The following is a 16,769-nucleotide window of genomic DNA, read 5'->3' on the forward strand; positions in this document are numbered from 1 at the left end:
GCCGCAGGCGCGGCGACAACCACGTGGTACGGGGGGAGCCAGCGTCGATCCGCCCGTCAGCGTGTAGGCGAAATCGCCCGATGGCGCGCGGACTCGGTTGTTGCTGAGCGTCACGCTCTGCGAGTGCGTGACCACGAGCCCGGCGTAGGGGCTGTCTGGATTGCGGTTTCTTCTTGCTCACCTTGCCATTCTCAAACAGCACGTTGTTCTTCACGCGAGGACGCGATCCGTCTTGTGGACCACCAGCCCGTTAATCCCGTTGTCGAAAGCAACATACAACATTGTCGGCGAGGATCGAGGAACTGGCCATGGCTGTATGTCGAAGAGTTGCGCGTGATGTATAGCACCCCACCTCGCGAGCCGACGTTCTGGCTCAGCGAGGTTGCTGCGGAGCACTCGCGGACCGGTTCTTCTGGCCCAGCGAGGCCGCTGCGGGGCACCCGGCGGCTCGGTTCGCTCATCAGCGCGTTTTTTGTGCTCGAGGTACGTGTATATCCAAGCGGCTCAAGCCTCAAGTTGACGAATCGTCTTATTGGAATGACCGGGCGGCGGTGCCGGCGACCCGCCGAACAGAATGATCGAACTTGTTCAGCGACCTTTCCAACCGAACTAGCGATGATCAGCGCTGTCGGCGGGGCTCCCTCTCGCCTCCCGTGCGTCGGTGTGGCCCTCGCGTTGCTCCTCCTGGCCGCGCTCAGCGTCTCCCCGGCCCGACGGGTGCTCGTCGTTCCAGAGGAGAGATCGTGGTTTACGATTGATGTTGGCATCCCGAGTCTTTTCGATGACGGAGAACCCGAGGTCGCGGCAGCACGTGACACCTCAATACGTGACACCTCAATCGATGAAACCGTAATTGAGCAGGCCTGGACGAAGGCAGATGTTGCGGCTCTGGTGCAGTCCAATCGAGAGATATCAGTTCACCTAACAGAACTAATGCAGTTTGCGGGCATGGTGCTGTTGCCTCCGCCCCTGCCACCAGCGCTGCCGCCGGCTCCGCCGCCAGGCACCTTTGACGGCAAGCCCGCGCTGCAGGCCGCGGTTATCCTCTGGTGCAGCGACGAGCTGGCCGCCCTTGCGACGTACGGCCACATCTCGGGGTGGGACGTTAGCGCAGTGACCGACATGAGCTACCTGTTCGAACGCTGTCAGCAGGGCTTGCGATGCTCCTGCAACCCGGACATCGGGTCTTGGGTCACGTCGGCGGTTACCACCATGCAGGGCATGTTTGCCTACGCCTCCTCCTTCGACCAGGACATCGGGTCGTGGGATACTTCGTCGGTGACCACCATGCACAACATGTTCTTCTGCGCCTCCGCCTTCGACCAGGATATCGGGTCGTGGGATACATCGGCGGTAACCACCATGCGCGGCATGTTCTGCGGCGCCTCCGCCTTCGACCAGGACATCCGGTCTTGGGATACGTCGGCGGCCACCGACATGAGTGCCGTGTTCTACCGCGCCACCTCCTTCAACCAGAACATCGATTCATGGGACGTGTCGGCGGCCACCGACATGGGTGGCATGTTCTACGGCGCCTCCTCCTTCAACCAGGACATCGGGTCGTGGGATATGTCATCCGTCCTCGAGATGAACAGCATGCTCCGCGACGCCTCCTCCTTCGACCAGGACATCGGGTCGTGGAACGTGTCGGCGGCCACCGACATGAGCGACATGTTCCGGGACGCCTCCTCCTTCGACCAGGACGTCAGTTCGTGGGACGTGTCGACGGCCACCACTATGACCAACATGTTCTCCCTCAGCGACTGCAACAAGGCTCTCATTCACGTCAGCTTCGACGCGCAGACAAGCGCATGGAACAAAGGGAACAAGTTCTGGAATGTTTCCAGCAAAAGCTGGTCGACCTCCAACTACGACTCGTGGGGCTCGCTGTGCAAGTCGCCCTTGCCTCTGCCGTCTCCGCCGCTGCCATGGCTTGTTGTACCGGCGGTGGAGGCCTGGTGGATGCCCGGGCGCATCCCATGGCGCGCCCCATTTGCCCTGGGATAGGCTGAACCTGAAGTACGATGAAGGTAAGGGGTAAGGTAAACTTCTCGCACACACAGACACACGAGGTGGTGGGGCAAGGGGGGGCAACCCTCGCGTCTCCACGTCTAACGACAGGAGCCCCACGGCGCGTGTGTGAGATTCCTATATCTGCCCAGATACTAGCTCAGAAGATCTTACTTTCATGTGGGAGTATTGTGTGTGCACCAAAAACTGACGACTGGGATGCGCGGACCAGCAAGTGCAGTGCCGTGCACCCCACTACGCAGGAGCCCAGAACGCCGTACGGCCAAGGGCCGGGGCCGCGTGGCCGACGGCCGGCCCCCCCCACCCCCACCAGCCTCAGCCCCGATGCGTGAGCAGCAGCGTCGACTCGGACGAGATCTTCTGGCGGCGCGTCGCGCGCTCCTCGTAGCCCTCCTCGTCCTCGTCCAGCAGCCGGCGCGTGAGCATCACCTCGGACGGCCGCTGCGCGACCGTGCGGAAGGTCTTTCGCGCGAGCGAGATCTCGGACGTGATCTCGTTGTAGAGTACCTCGCCCGCCTCGGGCTCGACGACGAAGAAGTACGCCTCGCCCTCCGCCTTCGGCTTCGCCTTGTACTCGTACTCGCGCACCCACTCCAGCTCCTGCGCCGCGCCCAGCTGGGACGCGGGGTCGCCCGACGAGCTGCCGCCGCCCTCGCCGCCCTCGCCGCCCTCGCCGTCCTTGGGGAGCAAGTACGCGACGTACGACCGCTTCGCCTCGCCCGCCGCCTCCGCGGTCGCATGACCGCGCACGAGTGCACGCTTCACGCGCCCGCGCGCGAACTTGGGCGCACTGTCGCCCGCCGCCTCGAGGGCCTACGTGATTAATTTATGAATCAGTAATCAAGCAATCAGTCGGGCTCGAGGGCCTACGTGCTGAATACGCCAACGTGAGGGCGGGGAGACGGTCTTGTGCAGCGTCTTCAGAGCACCGCGTGGAGTACAACGGAGAAGAGGACAGGTGAGTACAGCGGAATACGGGTGAATACAGCGGAGTGAATGTCCCCTCGAGCGTTGGCTGGAGTCAAGAAGACGTAGTCCTCTTCTAGGCTCGAGATATGGGGGAGATATGGGGGAGATATGGGGAGATATGGGGAGATATGGGGAGATAGTCCGCTTCTAGACTCGCGGGCCGGGTCAAAGTCGAAGCCGCACTGCACGTACACGTTCGGCCAGCAGTCCGCGTCCGGGAGGACGGGCAGCACCTGGCGCACTCATCTCTAGAAGTCCGCACTCTCCTTCCTTCGCTTCACTCGGCGGGAGGAGGGGCTCGGACCGAGACGGCGGTGAGGGACGGGTCCGTCGGGTGGCGGACACTCTGCTGCGTCAGCGCCTCCGCGTCGTCGAAGGAGCGCTCGATCGACTCGACGATCTGGCGCAGCGTGCGGCCCCGCTCGTCGGCGTCGCCGCTCACGGCGAGCGCCCGCGACTCGCGCCGCGCGCCCTCGGCCACCTTGCGAGAGATGGGGGAGAGGTGGGGAGAGAGGGGGAGAGAGACGGCCACCTTGCGCGCCGCTCCGCCACCTTGCGCTCGATCTGCTGCCCTGCGTGCTTGCCGTACCCGACCGCCTCGTAGAGGTTGTTGCCCATCAACGGAGTCTTTCGCAGCCACGTCACCTCCTGCCGGATCGACTTGACGCGCTGCGCGGCCGACGCGCCGCCGCCCGAGCCGGCGGCGGCGAGGAGCGCTGCGTCGTCAGGGTGGAGGGAGGCGCCGGGCTGCGCCTCGTACAGGCTCGGGTCGACCAAGTCGATGGCGATGCCTGCGCAGAACACAGGGTCGGGGAAGGGTCGGGGAAGGGTCGGGGAAGGGTCGGGGAAGGGTCGGGGAAGGGTCGGGGAAGGGTCGGGGAAGGGTCCGAGGTCACATCTCGGCTGCATCTCGGAAGATCTCGGCTAGGTGCTGGTGCCGAGGTCCGGCTCCGGAGTGAGCACGTTTGGGTGCGTGGCCACGATTGGCGTCTCGTACCTATGAGGACTCCTTCTCCTTCTGCCTCTTCTCTTTATTATTATTCGTCGCCACGATGCGCGTCCCGTACCGGAAGCGCACCAGCGCCTCCTTGTCGCGCGCGTGGTGCAGCAGCTTCGGGTCGACGGGCAGCGGCGGCAGCGGGTTGGTGAGTCGGTAGGGCGCGAGGAGCTCCGCCTGAGACGACACCGCACCCGAGATGGCGCGAGATGGCGCGAGATGACCCGAGATCACCCGAGATGACCCGAGATCACCCGAGATGGCCCGAGATGACCCGAGAGGACCCGAGAGGACCCATGGCGCAGATGGCGCGAGATCAGCCGGCAGGGCGTGAGGAGGCGACATCTCTTGGCTCTCTCTCGGCTCTCTCTCTCTCTCGGCGGTCTCTCGGCTCTCTCTCGGCCGTCTCTCGGCGATCTCTCGGCGATCTCTCGGCGATCTCTCGGCTATCTCTCGGCGGTCTCTCGGCTGCATCTCTCGGCTCTCTCTCGGCTGTCTCTCTCGGCTCTCTCTCTCTCTCGGCGGTCTCTCGGCGGTCTCTCGGCTACATCTCTCGGCGGTCTCTCGGCTCTCTCTCTCTCTCGGCGGTCTCTCGGCTCTCTCTCGGCCGTCTCTCGGCGATCTCTCGGCCGTCTCTCGGCGGTCTCTCGGCTGCATCTCTCGGCGGTCTCTCGGCGGTCTCTCGGCTACATCTCTCGGCCGTCTCTCGGCGGTCTCTCGGCGGTCTCTCGGCCGTCTCTCGCCTCGACGGACAGCCGCTTCTCCGCGCCGTCTGCTGAGGGCGGTATGCGTTCGAGTCGCTTGGCACGCGCCTTGGCCTCCTGCTCCCTCCGCTCCCTGTCTCGCGCCTCCTGCTCCTTGCGCTTGCGCCGCTCCTTCTCTCTCGCCTCGTCTGCGCGCTTCTGCTCCTCTGGCGTGAGACGCGGCTTGGCTGCCGCTGCGGCGGCGGCGCTCTGTGCGACGGCGGGGGAGGGAGGGGGTGAGGGAGGGGTGGGGGAAGGGAGGGGGTGAGAGGGGGGGTGACGGAGGGGGTGAGGGGGGCGGGTGAGGGGGACGGGTGAGGGAGGGGGGAGGGGGGGGGAGGGGAGGAGGGGGTGAGGGAAGCGGGCGAGGGAGGCGAGAGGGAGCAACAGCACTGCTGGCGGTGGCCTGCATCTCCGCTGGAGGTCGGCCATCTGCAGCCGCCTGCGCGGCGAGGAGCGGCGGAACCGCCGCGGAGGAGGCGGCTAGCCCGCCCCCTCCCGGCCGAGCTAGCGAGGGCGGCGGCGGCGGCAGCGAGCTTGACGCGCGCAGCCCGACCGACGCGTCAGAAAAGGGCGACTGGCCAAACGGAGGCTGGCCGGGACCGGGCGGTGGCGGCATCGGGGGCCGACCGCCGCCGCCGCCGCCGCCCCAGCCGCCGCCACCGCCGGGCGGAGGGACCGGCTGCGGAGGCCCCCAGCCGCCACCCATGCTGCCCGCGCCGCCGCCGCCACCGCAGCCGCCCGCGCCGCGCCCGCCCCAACCGGCACCCATCGGGCTCATGCCGCCGCCCCGTCCACTGCCGCCCATCATGTGCGGGGGCGCGAGTGGGGGGTGCTGCGGCGGCGGCACACCCGCCTGTGCACGCGAAGCGGCCTGCGCCGAGATGCGCGCTGCCGTTGCGGCGATTGTGGCTCTAATGTCGCGGCTCTGCCCACCACCGGGCGGCTGCTGCGGCGGCGGCGCCCCGCCAAGGCTGGCGAGGAACTGGTCAGCGGCAACACGGGCCGACGACATGCTGTCTTGCTCACCAGTGTCGCGCTTTCTTTTTTTAGCGTCCTGTCCCGATCCGCGAAGTGTCCAGTCCGAGCCAGACTGTTCTTCGCCGTTCTACCTAACCTAACCTTCGCTTGTCTGTTTCCCAACCCTTCACGGCGACTTCACGGCGGAACGTCGAACGAGTCGGATCGACGACTCGCCGCCTGCACCAGTGTGCGCCTCGCAATTTTATACAGAATCGACACTTGGTACGTCGTCTGAATCGCTCGGGGAGAGGAGCTACGGTCATTCCCCACGCAATTGCGTTCGACGACGTCGAACATTGTACGCCGCTTGTAGGTATGTTTGCCAGTAAGTAACCGCTGGGTTTTCACGTAACTCGCACTGTCCTCGTCCACCCCAGAAAGACAGAAAAAGAAAGAAAACAAACCTCGGTCGACATCCCCCAGTGCGCTTCACGCGCCCCCAGCTGGCTACATCGACCGTCCTCTTTAGACTTCCAGAGGTGGTACCGGCAACAACCGCAGAATTCGTTGCACCGATGATGCGCATGAACGCCAGACTGGTCCGCCGACTCTCAACCATCCGCGACCTGCGGGGCCGGTTCTGCCACCCAGTGCCGGCGGCGCTTCAGGACACACTCTCCGATCACAACTGGCCCCCAACGGCGAGGGCGGTGCGGTGTGATGATGAAACAGCGTATCTCCACTCCTAATCATACGAATAGGCTCAACTATGAGGCTCGGTACGCCGCACACCACCGCGCGGGCCATTCGCAGTGGCTTGTCGTGCGCGACGTCGTTGCACAGCGCACACATGAGAACCGCTACAACTGGGCCACCATTCTCCTGCAGACTTTTCGGACGAGTCCGATCGCCGTCAGCGCCTCTCTGCGCTGGACAGCCTTCACGGCGCTCTTCGTCACGCCCTACTGCCTCTTTGAGTGGAGGGACCGGCTGGGTGAGGTGCTGACTCCGGAGGCTCACGCCGCGCTGCTGCCACATTTGCAGCATCCGCTCTTTGAGGCGAGTTGGGCTGGCATGAGGCAGGGCGCATGGTGTCGTCCCCCTTAGCCAGAGTCCCACGCCGCTTTCAGGCGATGATGAACTACCTGAACGCCCACCAGGGCTCGCTCATCTCGGCGTTCAGCGTCTATTCCACTGCTCTCTTCCTCCTGCTCTCGCTTCGCCTCAACACAGCGATCAAGTACTACACCGATGGCGTCACGGCGTTCTCCGACGTGTGCGCCCAGATCAGCTGCCTCACCCACTTGACGCAGCTCTACTTTACGGATAAGGCCGCCAGCACCGAGGTGTGCCTGTGGGCGTACGCAATGTGCCGCGCAACCGAGGCGGAGATGCGCAAAGCGACGGGGGAGGAGTCGCGTGCTATGTACGAGCACCTGCTGCTGCGGCACGCGCCGTCGGCCGCCTCGCGCGGTGACTCCCAGGCACCGGTCGAGGCCCCAGACGGGCAGGTCACAGCCTCTGAAACGGACGAGGCGCTGGCCTTCCTGCTGGGCGAGAGGGAGCAGCGCTGGCGCGTGGAGGCTCTCGTGCAGGCCGGCAGCCAGCCCGTCTTTGTGCTGCAGCAGCTGACGGCGATGCTTCGCGTCGCATTCGACCGCGGCACCATCACCAACATCCGCGCGCTGATCGCACTCCACGCCTCGGTCGAGAAGATGCAGCTGGCGCACTCCGTGTGCCAGCGCGTGCAGCTCGCGCCCGAGCCCTACTCTTACACCTCTCTCATGAAAACCTCGAGTGTTATCTGGTGCGGCGCGATCCCCTTTGTCCTGATGCCGACCCTCCAGATCGCCACCATCCCGATGTGCGGCATGCTCTCCTTCTTTGTCTCGAAGATTGACGAGATCTCCGCCGAGCTGCAGAACCCATTTGGCTACGACATCTCAGATATTGGCATGGGCGCCATCAACGGCCGCCTGCAGCGCGAAGTTGCGCAGTCGGTGCTGATCTACAATCACTACGACGCCTCGCCCCTCCCGTGGACCGTCAGTGGCGCGGGCAACGCCATGGACGCAGCGGCCGACTCGAAGGTGGCTGGTGCCGTTAAGCTCGGCCTGCCGGGCGCCGGCGACTGGAAGGACAACGAGAAGCTGTGGAAGGCGGCGGGGCTCGGCGGCCGCGAGGCTGTCTACAGTTGGCCTGGGAGGCCGTGTGCGTGAAGGGTTGTGCGTTTATGTGAAGGCCCGTTGATAAATGGAAAGTCCTTTTTAGCGAGGCCGGGGCGCTGGTTCTCGTGCTTTTCTCTCACACTGCGATTCTCCGCGCGGCCAGTCTTCCGCTCTCTCACACACCCACCGCCATATAGAGCCTCGCGTTTTCTCTCGCGTCACGCTCAGACACACACACACAAACGATGGCCTCTATCTGGCCTTCCGAGCCCGCGCGCATATGTGTAGCCCCTTTGCGATTGCGATTGCGCGCAGGGGCCACGTGAGAGCGCGCGACCCCTGTGCGCGTCCACGGACCACAGCCAAACACACCTTCACTCGGCGAAGCGCATCTTTGTCAGCCGCTTGGACGCCTTCTCGAAGTGGCCGCCCGTGGCGTGGTTGGAGCGCTGCTGCGCGTGCGACATGGCCGACATCTTGCTCAGCTTACCGCCCCACGAGCGGTACTGCACCGCGTCCTTGTAGCCCGATGCGACGCGCTCGAGATCCGAGAGGAGCGCCTTGCACTCGGCCGTCGCACTGGCGACCGACGCCAGAGACGTGACGCGGCACTGCTCCAGCATCGCCCGCCCCTCCTCAATTCGCCCCTCGTCGGCCAGGCTAGCGGCCTTGGCCATCGCCTCAACGGCGGCCAGCCGCAGCCTCTGCGTCTCGAGTCGGCCGTTGACGGGCTGCTCTGCCGGCGCCGCCGCCGGCCGACCGATGCTGAGGACCGCCTCGCAGTCGACGAACGCCGAGGCCGGCACCGAGTAGAAGCGGAGGGCGGCCTTGAGGCACGCCGCGGCGCCGACCGGCCCTGGGAGGGCGGGCAGCGCCAGCTGCACGACCAGGTCCTTCTCCTCCTCGGCGTAAATGTCGCCGAGGCTCACCTCGACCCCGCCGTCCGCAGTCGCGCTCGTCTTGTAGCTCGTTTTCAAGCCGGAGAGCTCGACGCCGGGCGCGGCGGTCAGAGAGAGCGTGCAGTTCTGCGCGACCACCGCGACCAGCCCGCCGAGGCAGTCCGCGAACGCCTGCGGGATCGCCTCCACCGTCTCGATGAAGTAGTAGAGGCCCGTTGTGACGCTCGCGAGCGAGCGGAGCATGTCCTCGTTGTGGTCCGCACCAAAGCCAAAGGTAAAGATCGTCGCCGGCGCGTCACCCATCGCGCCCTGTGCGGCCGCAACCAGCCCGGGGCCGTCGCAGATGCCGGCATTGGCAAGGCCATCTGTGAACAGCAGAATCGCCCTGGTGCTGCTGCGGGCGGGCGGCGACCGCACCAGCAGGTCGATGCCCTGCAGGAGCCCGCCGCTAAGGTTGGTGGTGCGGCCGGGCGAGAGCTCACCAATCCTGTCGAGGGCCTTCGCCTTGCCTGCCTGGTCCATCTTTGTGAGCGCGAGCCGCGTCTCGACCGTATCGTGGAAATCGACTATCGCGAGCGAGTCGCCCGGGAGCAGCCCCTTGGTCACGAGGAAGGAGAGCGTCTGAATCATCGTCCTCATCTTTGCACCGTGCATGGAGCCCGAGCGGTCGACGACGGCGACCACCTCGAGAGGAAGTCGAGCCGCCGGCGCATGGGCGGAAGCGGCGAGGGACACGAGCGCAAGCGACTGGTGCGCCTCGCCGGCGGCCAGCTGGGCGTGCTCGGCGGAGCAAGAGATGGAGATCGGCGACGGCACGGGCGTGGGGTCGACGACGACGAAGTCCTCCTTCATGGCTTCCATGTTGGAAAGGTCGAGGCTCAAGGTCGAGGCAAAAGTCGGGACTGGACGCGACCACGAGTCTCGGACATGGCGCTTAAATAAAAGAATTCGCGACCCCCTCTGTTTTCTTTCTTTCTGGCGCCCCCTCTGTCCGAGGAGGCCACCGGCCAAAAGCGCATGTCTTGAAGGTCCGATACTGGAAGCCCATATAGGCACCTTACACCCTCGCGCACAACACTGCTACACTGGGCAGTAAAAGAATTCGTGCCCTGGTGCCGCGTCGCCGTGGGCAGTCAGTGGGCTGACTGTGCACTGACACCCGGTTCGACTGTTCACGCCTGCCACAGATGATGAGCATCATCTTTTTGATGATAGCACTCGCCGCCGACAGCACAAATTAAGGGAGGGATGGGAGGGCGGCACGCCGCCACCACACAGGTTTTGACGTGTGAGTGTTAGAGTTGTTTGGTATTGCTAAAAATCTCTCTCTCAGGTTTTGCTGCGCTCACACAGGGATTTTTAGGAGAGGAGTGTGGTGGTGCTAGCCGTCGCCATGGAGGTGGTAGATCGCTTCCCGTACCTCGGCGACATCGTCTCGAGCGACGGCGACGACGCAGCAGCGGTCGACGCCCGCGTCGAGTCGGGTGGCAAGGTATTTGGCGCCCTGCGCGCCTGCGTCTTCGCCTCCACATCCATTTCCAACAAAGCCAAAAAGGCGGTCTACGAGGCGATCGTTATCTCGACCGTCCTCTACGGCTGCGAGACGTGGAGTTTGACCGAGGAGCTGTACCGGCGGCTGCGCTGCATGCATGCCCATCACTTACGAGCAATGTGCCGGGTGTCGCGCAGCCAGGCGTGGGAGCATCACATCTCGACCCAAGAGCTGGGACAGCGGCTGGGGTTGGACTCCATCGAGTTCTACATCGCTCGCCGGCAGCTCCGGTGGCTTGGACACGTCACCACGTCAGCCGCATGCCTTACGAGACGAGGCTCCCTCGCCGCTTGCTCTCGGCGTGGGTGCCCCATCGCCGCCCGATAGGCTCGCCGTCCATGACGTACGGCCCGCAGCGCATGGCGCGAGACCTTGCGGACGGGCGTTGCCCCGCCAGCCTTTTGGCCGCCGGCTCCACCGCCGCAGGCCAAGCCCCTGTCGCGCACAAAGCTCCCCCGGAGCAGCGCGCAGCAGACCCAAGCCAAGATGAATGAGTCGCTCCGCCGGGAGCGTCTCACATAACATACACATACATACATTCATTCATGACTCTCAGTCAGCGCTTTGATCCCAATCACGACACATGTGTGACTCGCCTAGTGTGGAGACGCCGTGTACCGTGGGGCCTTGTTGTCCTAGCACGGGAGTACCCGTGTGGACCGGAGGTAACAGCAGCAGCAGCAGCAGCAGTGTGGTGGTGCTAGCCGTCGCCCACCCTTGGGCGTCTGCAGCCTCTTCCTATCTCTCTTCGCAGTCCCTCGCCGATTCTCGCTCGGGTATGAACTAAGTGGGAAGCCCGGGCACACGGCCTCGAAGAATTCTTTTGCTCGCTAGCTCTTCATGAAGCATATCGGAGTGCAGCTCGCTGTGCTGCTCTGCGCGGCGGCTCCATGCGGCGCGCTGCACCTTAAATTATCCACGCGGCGTGCCGCCGCGGCGGCACTCGCGCTTCAGCCATTTGTTGCGCATGCACGCTTCACGCAGAGCGCCGTCGACACGGCGGCCGCGGCTCGCTCTGCCGTGCGCGATGCAGCAGGCATCTCGAGCATTTCGCAGCCCGTTGGCGAGCGCCGGGACACGCCGCTACCAGGAATGGCTGCCGTTGCGGAGCCCGTCGAGCCGGTTATGATGGTCGAGGCCAGCCTCAAGGAGGTGCTCGCAGAGGAGGTGGCGGAGAAGGAGGCAGCTACGGGGCGGAAATTAACCGGAAAAGAGGTGGACAAGATCAAGTCCCGGCTAAAGCTCTACGGGTACAACTAACGGCGCCGCCGTCCCGCCTCTGCTGCACTGTTGACGCCTCCTCTTTTCCCTTCTGCGCTTCTAGATTGCGCCTCTCTGTCTCGACTCCGACTCTCTGTTCGTCTGTCCGTCCTTGCTGGCATGTGATATCGCTTAATACGTGGGTAGTAATACATGCATGCACCGAAGTTGAAGAAGTGCCGCAACCCCCTGGCCCGGCGTGCGCCCGCGCGGCTGCCGTCTCGTGTTCTGACTCCGCCCGCGCTTGGCCGTGTGCGGGGTGTGCGTGTGGCGACGAGCCCAGCCCGGCTGGGCGCGGGCCCAGCGCCAGGAGCCCGACGCGCGCACGGCCCGGTGGTCCGTGCCCCGAGACACGCGCGGCGCCCCAACAGTGGTACATGGTGTGCACGGCCGACTACACGGTAAGCCATACGGACCTTGCAGAAAACCTTTTCCTTCTAAGCAGGGCTACACAATGACCCTATAGTGTGTGGGTGTTCCTGGCGAGTTGTGATGAGTAGAATTAGACTAGCCAATACTATTTTGAAGTTCATATATGAAAATACCAACTTGCCTATGTGCACGTCTCCGCCGCGGCGGCCCCCGGAGGCGGCCCGGCGGAGCGGTCAGAGCAGCACTGCGCGGGCCGGCGATCGACTCTCGACTATAGTACGGGCTCTATTGAATGGCCTCAAGGTGCTCTCTAGGGCTGCCCTATTCCGCTCGCCCGGCTACGTCGCCGGGCTTCGAAGGAAAAGGTTTCGCTCGGCACGGCGTCGGAGAGCAAACTTCGACGTTCGTCCTATCTCTTAAGTGCCGAAGAGGCGCTGGCGGATCTTCCAGCCCCTTTCGGCACCGCAGCGCGGTCCTACGGCCGATGGCGGCCGCCCCGATGGCCCAGCTGGCCAGGCCGGGTCGGCTGCATGTCCAGGCTGGCCGTGGGGGTCATTGTTGGGTCATTGTGTCTCGTTTGAACACGGTTTTTTGGCCGACGGCAGAAGATCCTCTGGAGGATCTTCTGCCGGGAACCAATATCAGAGCTCTGAACGGCTGATCTGAGAGCCCCCCAGTACAGTAGGGATTGATTATGATCAGATCCATCACTCACTGGCCGGGGTTGAGCTCTTCTCGACGATAAGCCGCGTGCAGCGTGCCTGAAGTTCAGCCCCGCACGACGCACAGACGTGCCGGAGAGTGGGCTGCTAGCGCTCTGCGGGCAGCAAATGTCGCGCTTCTGGGCCACCACGCCGGTAATATGACCTAACCCGGTCAGTCTGAGGCTGCAGCCATGATGGTTGCGCTCCTCATGGTGTCGGTGGACCACTTCTCGGCTTGAGCTAGCGACGAGAATGATCAGCGTGAGGTGTGGACTCACGAGGGAGGCCGAGGGTCGCCATGTTGGACACACAGGTGCCATCCAGGCAGAAGTATTGACCAGACAATGAATACGGACAATATCCTTACAAAGAGAGCGATGCCTTCCCACCTGCTGACCGCTTCTGCGGTGGTCGCCACCAATGCAACGACGGCACTCGCCGGCCACGTTGCTGGCCAACACCAACAATTCTGGGCGCCGGTCGGCCCGAGGCATTGCTAGGCCTGCTCAGGCCGTGCCACATGAGCACTGAATGGCCTCGCAGGCGGCTCATGGGGCCGGTGACGGCGCCCTGCGCCGAAGATCCTCGGGCGGATCTTCTGGCCGGCACTAAGAGATAGTGGAAGCTGGACGCACGTGGCAAGTGGCCCATGACCAGGCGGGCTGCTGCTCAGAATCTGGGCCGTCGGCGCTCGCTCTCGCGCTCTTCATAACGGCGTTGCCCCCTCCCTCCCGCGCCGACGTTGGGCAGCCCGACCACGACAACGTCAGCGCCGCTGGCCTGCAACTCGAGGCGCCTTTGAATGAGCACGAGCCGGTGCGCGGCGGCGGCGCGGGTGATGCAGCCCAAGGTGACGGCGACGGCAGAGGGGGCGGCGCCGGCGGCGGAGGAGGCGGCAGCGGCGGCGATGGCCGCGGGGTCGGCCCGCCCGCCTTTGCTGCTGGTGCTGTGGGCATCATCACAGCTCAGCGGCGGTGTGCGACCAGGGCCAGTGGTAGACTTTCGACGCGGTGAGGCTGCTCTCTGAGCAATGACACTAGCAAGAGCATCATGTGTGTCATCGGAGTCACTTGTATTACGATACCACCACGCCGCCACGCTCGCAAGGGCCGCCTAAGCGCCTAAGCACCCTAAGCACCCCCCCCCCTTAGGCCGCTTAGGCGCTTAGGCGAGTGACGGCCGGCTGCCCGGGGCCTGGCGTGCCTCCGCCGTGGGCTGAGCGCCCGGGAGAGCCACTCTGCAAGTGGTGTGCGAGCGTGTAGCCTTTAGCGTGCAGTCGGCCGCACAGTGAGACCCTGTTCAGGCTCAACGTGTCCGCGCGTCCGACTGGCCGCGCTTGAAACAATTGGACATTTGTCGAGGCACAGTCTCGCTCGAAGTCAGTCAAGCACTGTGGCCCGTCGACACTCTCGGATGCCTCCGAGGTTGCAGCCGAGCCCTCGCTTCGGGTCGCGCCGCGGGTTCAAGCACCGTTTGTCCCAGTGGCCTTCTGGCATAGCCAGGCACGCCTGCACGCGGCTCGGCAGACCGAATGCCGCCGAGGAAGCCACGCGCACGGGCGGCGGTGGCGGCGGCGGTGGCGGCGGTGGTAGCGGCGGCGGCGGCGGCGGGGAGGGGTCGGGAGGAAGCACAAAGCCGAGCTTCTCCAGGCTCAGCCGAGCCGTTTTCCCGAGCGCATACTTTGCCTCCTCAATCCGGCTGAGCTCTTGCAAGTGCATGCGTTGGGCAGCCTCCTCGTCTTGGCCCGAGTCAAAGCACGCCGGGTATGGGTGAAAGCCGCAGAGGCGGCACTCCTTGCTGACACAGCCGAGGCCACCCCAGCGGTCGGGTCCCTTGCCACTACAGCGCTCGTCCAGCATGCAGGGCTCCCAACAGCTGCCGCACCGCTCATGCCGATGTATCGGCACAGCCCCTGCGCGGGTCCCATACCTGTCCAGCCTCTGCTGGAGGGCCGCCGTCGCGTTCATCAGTCGAGCTCGCGCCCCCTTCACTAGCTGCAGCCGGGCGGCTCGGGCGGGGTGGTTGACGCGGCGCTGCTGGGCGCAAGCTTCCAGGAGAGAGAGCAGGGAGAGTGCCGTCACAGCTTGCATTTCGGAAAGCGAGGTGACCCCGATGCTTCTCGACGCGTGGACGTCAACCAGCTGCGGCGCGTCGCCTAAGTAGGACTATCGCCGTCAGCGCCAGGGGCGGAGCACACACGGGGCTCGATCGCGAGTTTGCGAGTGGGGGCGCCTGCTCCGAGCGTGCACGCGTCCGAGTCGTATGCCCTGAACGATCGATCGATCCGGTATGTTGTATTCGCGACATAGTTTGCCGACTCGCGGATCCCGAGGGACGTCGGCTCCATGAGCCCGCGGTAGGCTCCCCAACTGGTCTTGTCGCGAGTGCTTTGCCACGAGGGGTACCTGGCGGACGGGGCGCGGTGGGGCGGCGGGAGCAACGCATGAGTGCCTCGTCTGACGCTGAGGGGCTCCGGGGCTCGCTCGCGGGGCACTCCACCGCTTCGTCATCCACGCCAGCATCGAGTGGCCGGCATTCATGAAGGTGCTCGTGTAGTCGATGTGGCTCATCGCTCCCGAGTCGTGGTCTTTCGTGTTGCCCTTCTCGACGGTGCCCTTGGCTCCGATCCACTCGACCACTCTGCCTTGCGCCGGCTCGTTGGTACGAATCAGCCGCCGGATGGAGGCGCTGGAGAGGTGCTCGATTGGCACCCCGACGACGGCGCACGGAATGCGGTCCGGCTGGCCCATCTCCGCGGCGTATTGGGCTGCTGCGTTGCACCAGTAGGAGTCGAGACCCCAGTCAGAGCCCACCGTATCTTGCACTGCCCACAGAGGCCCGTGGATCTCCCACACGTAGGGCTGGCCGGGTGGCGGCAGGGTGCCGTTCACCTATGGCGCGGTGTGGCGCAAATCACATCGTCACGTGTGATTTTCCGCAATGCTCAAGTCGGCTCCTTGTGCATCAGCCACACGAAGAAGTTAGCGTCGAGGAGCGGCGCCTGAGCAGCGGACGGGGAGCGAGTGGCTGCGTCGGGGCGCTGCGTCATGGTGCGATGTTGGGTTGATGGCGCGTCGGCGGAGTGGGGCGAGAGACGCGTGAAGCAAGGAGCGCGCTCCTGCTGCTCAACCATCGGCACGGCGATCGCAGCGGTGCCGAGGAGCCAGGTGCGCCACCTATCCTGGTTGAACGGCCAGAATGCCTGCCTCTCGTCGCTGAACCGGCTCGAGATGGAGGGCTGCGAGATGACAGGAGTGTGGCCAATTTTGCCGGCGTGCGAGAAGGAGCAGTGCAGCAGCCGGAGATATCGGTCCAGCTCGAAGCTTGCGAAGGAGATGTCGGAGTCCGCAAGCCACACGTGCCGGATATCGTGCCGGCCCCGAAGGTACTCGACGAGCTCCTGCTGGAACTGCAGCTTTGGCCGGAAGCGCTTTGGTCCGGGCAGTCCTCGCGCGGCCGCAGAGAAGGTCACTCCGGGAAGGCTGTTGAGCTCTATCCCGAGTTCAGCCCACGCTGCGGGAACTGAGTCGACGGCGTCGTACAGCAGGTACCGCCATTCGATCTTCCAGCCCTGCGCCGACAGGCCGCGGACACTCGCGTTTGCCAGGCGGAGGTAGTAGGGCCCCTGTGATGCGACGACGGCCATCAGAATGCCCGACAGCAGAATGCCGCTCGACCCGCCGGCGCCGTGGCTCCGCACGCAGGCGGGCTCAACGAAGCGTGCCACAGGTGCGAGCCGCGCGGTCGTGCGCTCTTTGAGTAGGTGGGTGGTGGCGAACACCATCGTCGTGCCACGCGCGGCAGTTGTTGACACGTACGACGTGTCAATACTTGAACCTCCGACTGCACTCCAAGTAAGGTAAGGTTTGATATGATTTCTCCACACACACAAAGTGGTGGGGCGGGGGGGGGCGGGGGGGGGGGGGCGACCCTCGCATCTCCACACCCGGACACGGGCAGGAGCCCCACGGCTTTAAAAGTGCAAGCACTGGCCCGGTGCACGTGCGTGGGTGAGCAGCCTGCCCCGCTCCCTCCCGACAAACCAACTCCCGCACGCACCGCCCCAGCGATGCAGATTGTGTTCCGAGGAACGGCGATGTTGGTGGATGGG

General features: G+C 64.8%; 5 protein-coding genes across 5 annotated transcripts; 3 read left to right on the forward strand and 2 right to left on the reverse strand.

The window, feature by feature from the left end:
• Positions 1–615: 615 nt before the first annotated feature.
• Positions 616–2,007, forward strand: EMIHUDRAFT_198477 (hypothetical protein; the record flags this gene model as incomplete). The annotated part of the gene is made up of 2 exons (XM_005759535.1): positions 616–891; positions 1,033–2,007. 2 exons carry the CDS (start codon positions 616–618, stop codon positions 2,005–2,007), a joined length of 1,251 nt encoding a protein of 416 aa, XP_005759592.1.
• A 167-nt stretch (positions 2,008–2,174) lies between these two features.
• Positions 2,175–5,359, reverse strand: EMIHUDRAFT_448508 (hypothetical protein; the record flags this gene model as incomplete). The annotated part of the gene is made up of 7 exons (XM_005759536.1): positions 2,175–2,631; positions 2,731–2,844; positions 3,189–3,233; positions 3,305–3,481; positions 3,553–3,648; positions 4,079–4,174; positions 5,129–5,359. 7 exons carry the CDS (start codon positions 5,357–5,359, stop codon positions 2,347–2,349), a joined length of 1,044 nt encoding a protein of 347 aa, XP_005759593.1. The 3' UTR covers positions 2,175–2,346.
• A 919-nt stretch (positions 5,360–6,278) lies between these two features.
• Positions 6,279–7,922, forward strand: EMIHUDRAFT_198479 (hypothetical protein; the record flags this gene model as incomplete). The annotated part of the gene is made up of 3 exons (XM_005759537.1): positions 6,279–6,418; positions 6,465–6,702; positions 6,834–7,922. The coding sequence occupies 3 exons, from the start codon at positions 6,279–6,281 to the stop codon at positions 7,920–7,922; spliced, it is 1,467 nt and encodes a 488-aa protein (XP_005759594.1).
• Positions 7,923–7,949: 27 nt separating this feature from the next.
• EMIHUDRAFT_433014 (von Willebrand factor type A domain-containing protein) lies at positions 7,950–9,682 on the reverse strand. Its single transcript, XM_005759538.1, has one exon. The coding sequence runs from the start codon at positions 9,629–9,631 to the stop codon at positions 8,246–8,248; it is 1,386 nt and encodes a 461-aa protein (XP_005759595.1). The 5' UTR covers positions 9,632–9,682; the 3' UTR covers positions 7,950–8,245.
• A 1,480-nt stretch (positions 9,683–11,162) lies between these two features.
• Positions 11,163–11,582, forward strand: EMIHUDRAFT_97000 (hypothetical protein; the record flags this gene model as incomplete). Its single annotated transcript, XM_005759539.1, has 1 exon — positions 11,163–11,582. The coding sequence occupies one exon, from the start codon at positions 11,163–11,165 to the stop codon at positions 11,580–11,582; it is 420 nt and encodes a 139-aa protein (XP_005759596.1).
• Between the last annotated feature and the right edge of the window lie 5,187 nt (positions 11,583–16,769).

Source organism: Emiliania huxleyi (genome assembly GCF_000372725.1).
Source record: "Emiliania huxleyi CCMP1516 unplaced genomic scaffold EMIHUscaffold_8, whole genome shotgun sequence".
Classification (NCBI taxonomy): domain Eukaryota; phylum Haptophyta; order Isochrysidales; family Noelaerhabdaceae; genus Emiliania; species Emiliania huxleyi.